Here is a 2,910-nt window from a genome sequence, read left to right on the forward strand (position 1 = left end):
TTTCTTTAGGGACTATGTACAAAAGAAGGCAGTTTGGGGCAGCAGAGCAGACTGCAGAAGGCTGAAAGGCAGATAGGGTGCAGGAACGGGCAGGGTACTCTTAAGGCCTTGTGGTTGTGCTCAAACAAGCAAGAGCCCAGTCACCAGCCTCTCTCCAGACCTAACTCATTCCTGACAGCCCATCTGAGTCACTTCCCCAACCAGGCTTCCAGTAAGTGCATGACAGGATGGACCTTTAGGGAATGTGAAGATTTTTCTTTAAATGCAACAATCAAAGTGCCTCCTGGAGCTGCAAGAGATGTGTATTATTCATTTGCTATTTTATTTCTGATTGTTTATTTGAGACAGTATCTCACTCTGTATCCCAGATTGCCCTGACGCTCAAAATCCTCCTGCCTCAGCCCCACGAGTGCTGAGATTGTAGGCACGTGACACCCCATCCAGCTAGACCACTCTTTAATAGGTGGTCCTCAGGGCACATGCTTGTCTTGGCCCATTTTAGGCCTTTGTTCTGGACTCAGAACTAGCTAGAATCAGCCTTCTACTGAGATGCCTGTAAAATGCAGATAATGGTCATTCTGTGTCATCTGGGAGTGGTGGTTGAGGTGAGGCCTGTGAGAGGCCCCATAGGCTTCATTTCCGAGTGAACGCTTAGTGCCAAGACAGTCCTTATGGAAAACGCTGGAGCCCTGGCAGGTGCCTGGGTGACTCAGTCCACCAAAGACTGGTGGCTTCGCTAGTTGGCAGCAGACAGAGCCCTAGACTGGGAAAAACTCTTCTCTGCTGCCATCGCGTGTCCACTGGGGAAATAACTGTCTAGCGGAGGTTAAGCATTTCCCCCAAAGGCTCCTGAACCAAGGACCAGCGGACATGCGGGGCCTGCCCATGTCCTGCATGCTGTACCTGTATGCTGGCAGATGCTTGCTGGCAGATGGACTCAGTGAGGTGAGACTTTCACGGGGCCTGGCACATCCTAAATGTACCTTCTGGCTCTGATTTTTGCCTGCTGTGTGCCACCCCTGTCCTCTTGGTCTCCTAGGGAAGTTTCTGAGTCACCAGGGAGCTTTAGCCTCTGTGAGTTACTATTAGGGGTGAAAACTAAAAATTTATTTTCCAGGTAAAGGGGAAGGCCAGAAGAGACAGAGGAAGCCAAGAAGCGGAGTAGAGGCCCAATCATTGAACAAACAGAGAAGCCTGCAGCCCCTTGGGAACACAGAGGTAGGCTGTTGGGGGATTCCAGGCCTGGCCTCAGGTTGGGGTGGACAGGGTTCCAGAGACTCAGCTCCAGGTATAACACTTCAAGAGTCACTAAACACCAGGTCTGGGGGACAGCTTTGCTGGAACAGCTGTCCCCATGCACAACTGTAGTAACTGGGTTTGTCTCCAGGGTTGGGGTAGAGCCCATCAGCTCTGCCCTGGCAGAAGGTATCTAGCCCTGGGCTGGGTCCCTGCTCTGGCTCAGAAGGCTGGTGTGGCCCAGGAGCTTCCTGTTCAGGGTTTCTTGGAGGCATGTGTGGAAGACCTAGAAAGACAATGAAGATACCACCAATACCGGCCCAACAGATTCCACACACCAACACAGGGCAGCAGCCACAGGTGGCAGAAGCCCTGCTCCCCATACACCACATCCAGACCACAGCCATGACTGCTGGGCACTGCCTGGAAGACCACCTGAGCTACAAAGTAGTAGGGAGCCGGTGACTACATACCAGCTGTGACACTTAGCCATAAACTGGTGACGGGGGTCCCGCACAACAGGGTGAGGGGTGGCTTTCTTCTTGGTGGGAGCAATCAGCTGTCCCCAGGCCGAGACCTTGGAGGGAGTCCCTGTTTCCACACCCTGACAGGTATTGCCAACACGAAACAGGAAGGGGGTGCAAAAGCACAGTTTCAACAGTTTCCTTAGCTCCTGGGGTATGTGCAGTTTGAGAAATCACAATATTGGGGCACAGATGTTTCCTCAGAAAGACATATGAGAGGGGAGGGTGTGTACCCCTTTCCCTGAGTTAACCTCTGGTCCCCCGACTTACTCAGCTCCTGCTGCAGGGTCCAGATGAGAGGGTACTGGCCCTGCTTGCAGAAAAACACCAGAGAAATCATCCAAGTCCAAAGCCCAGACCGTGGCCCCTCCCAGCCCCTTCTGTTTCAGATAGCTGACCTGGGGAGGATGAGCATATATGGACCATTAAAGTATTTCCTACTGGTTGTTATAGGTTCAGTCACCACAGGGAATCAGCTCTCAGTTTCCAGAAATTTCTGAAGCTAGCTTTGTCTTCATATCTTCATTTCTTTGCCACCCTCAGGATTCCCGAGGGAATCTACTGTGGCTATGTGTTCCCTCAGAGATATTCAGAGCACCACGAGGTTTGTCCGTGGAGTGTCTGGGAGCTGATGGAGGGTGGTCTAGACCCCTTACCGGCCTCACTCTACTTCATGGGTCCCGCCCTGTTCTCAGGGTCCATTTCTTCCTTCTCCACCCTGTCTGCCTACAGTTTCCTCCCTGTATGACTACATTCTGGGCTTTAGGACTTGCCTCAAGCACGCTTCCTCCCACACCTTCCCCCCATCTCCTTGAACAGCATCTACTCTTTCTAATTCCCACAGGACACTTTATCAGCGTTTCTGAAAACTCCAAATCTGGCCAACAGACTGGGTAAAATCCCATGTCCCACCACACGTGTATCTGCCCCCCATGTGCCTATAGGATTTAGCATTTTGGTAAAATACAAATCTTATCAAGACGATTACTCATGCAGAGAAATCTCTCTCTCTCTCTCTCTCTCTCTCTCTCTCTCTCTCTCTCTCTCTCACACACACACACACACACTCTCTCACACACACTCCTCTCTCTCTCTCCCTCTCTCTCTCCCTCTCTCTCTCTCTCTCTCTCTCTCTCTCTCTCTCTCTCTC

The 2,910-nt window shown here is 51.6% G+C and overlaps 1 protein-coding gene across 1 annotated transcript in view; it reads right to left on the reverse strand.

Moving 5' to 3' along the window:
* Positions 1-1,298: 1,298 nt before the first annotated feature.
* The window catches only part of Chit1 (chitinase 1), a 26,213-nt gene continuing 24,601 nt past the window's right edge, over positions 1,299-2,910 (reverse strand). The window contains 3 exon segments of the mRNA XM_050147603.1: positions 1,299-1,522; positions 2,031-2,085; positions 2,087-2,158. Coding sequence (XP_050003560.1) covers positions 1,299-1,522; positions 2,031-2,085; positions 2,087-2,158 — 351 coding nt within the window.

This window comes from Alexandromys fortis, unplaced genomic scaffold (genome assembly GCF_014885135.2).
Source record: "Alexandromys fortis isolate MF-2015 unplaced genomic scaffold, M_Fortis_MF-2015_v1.1 scaffold_58, whole genome shotgun sequence".
In the NCBI taxonomy this organism is placed as follows: Eukaryota; Metazoa; Chordata; class Mammalia; order Rodentia; family Cricetidae; genus Alexandromys; species Alexandromys fortis.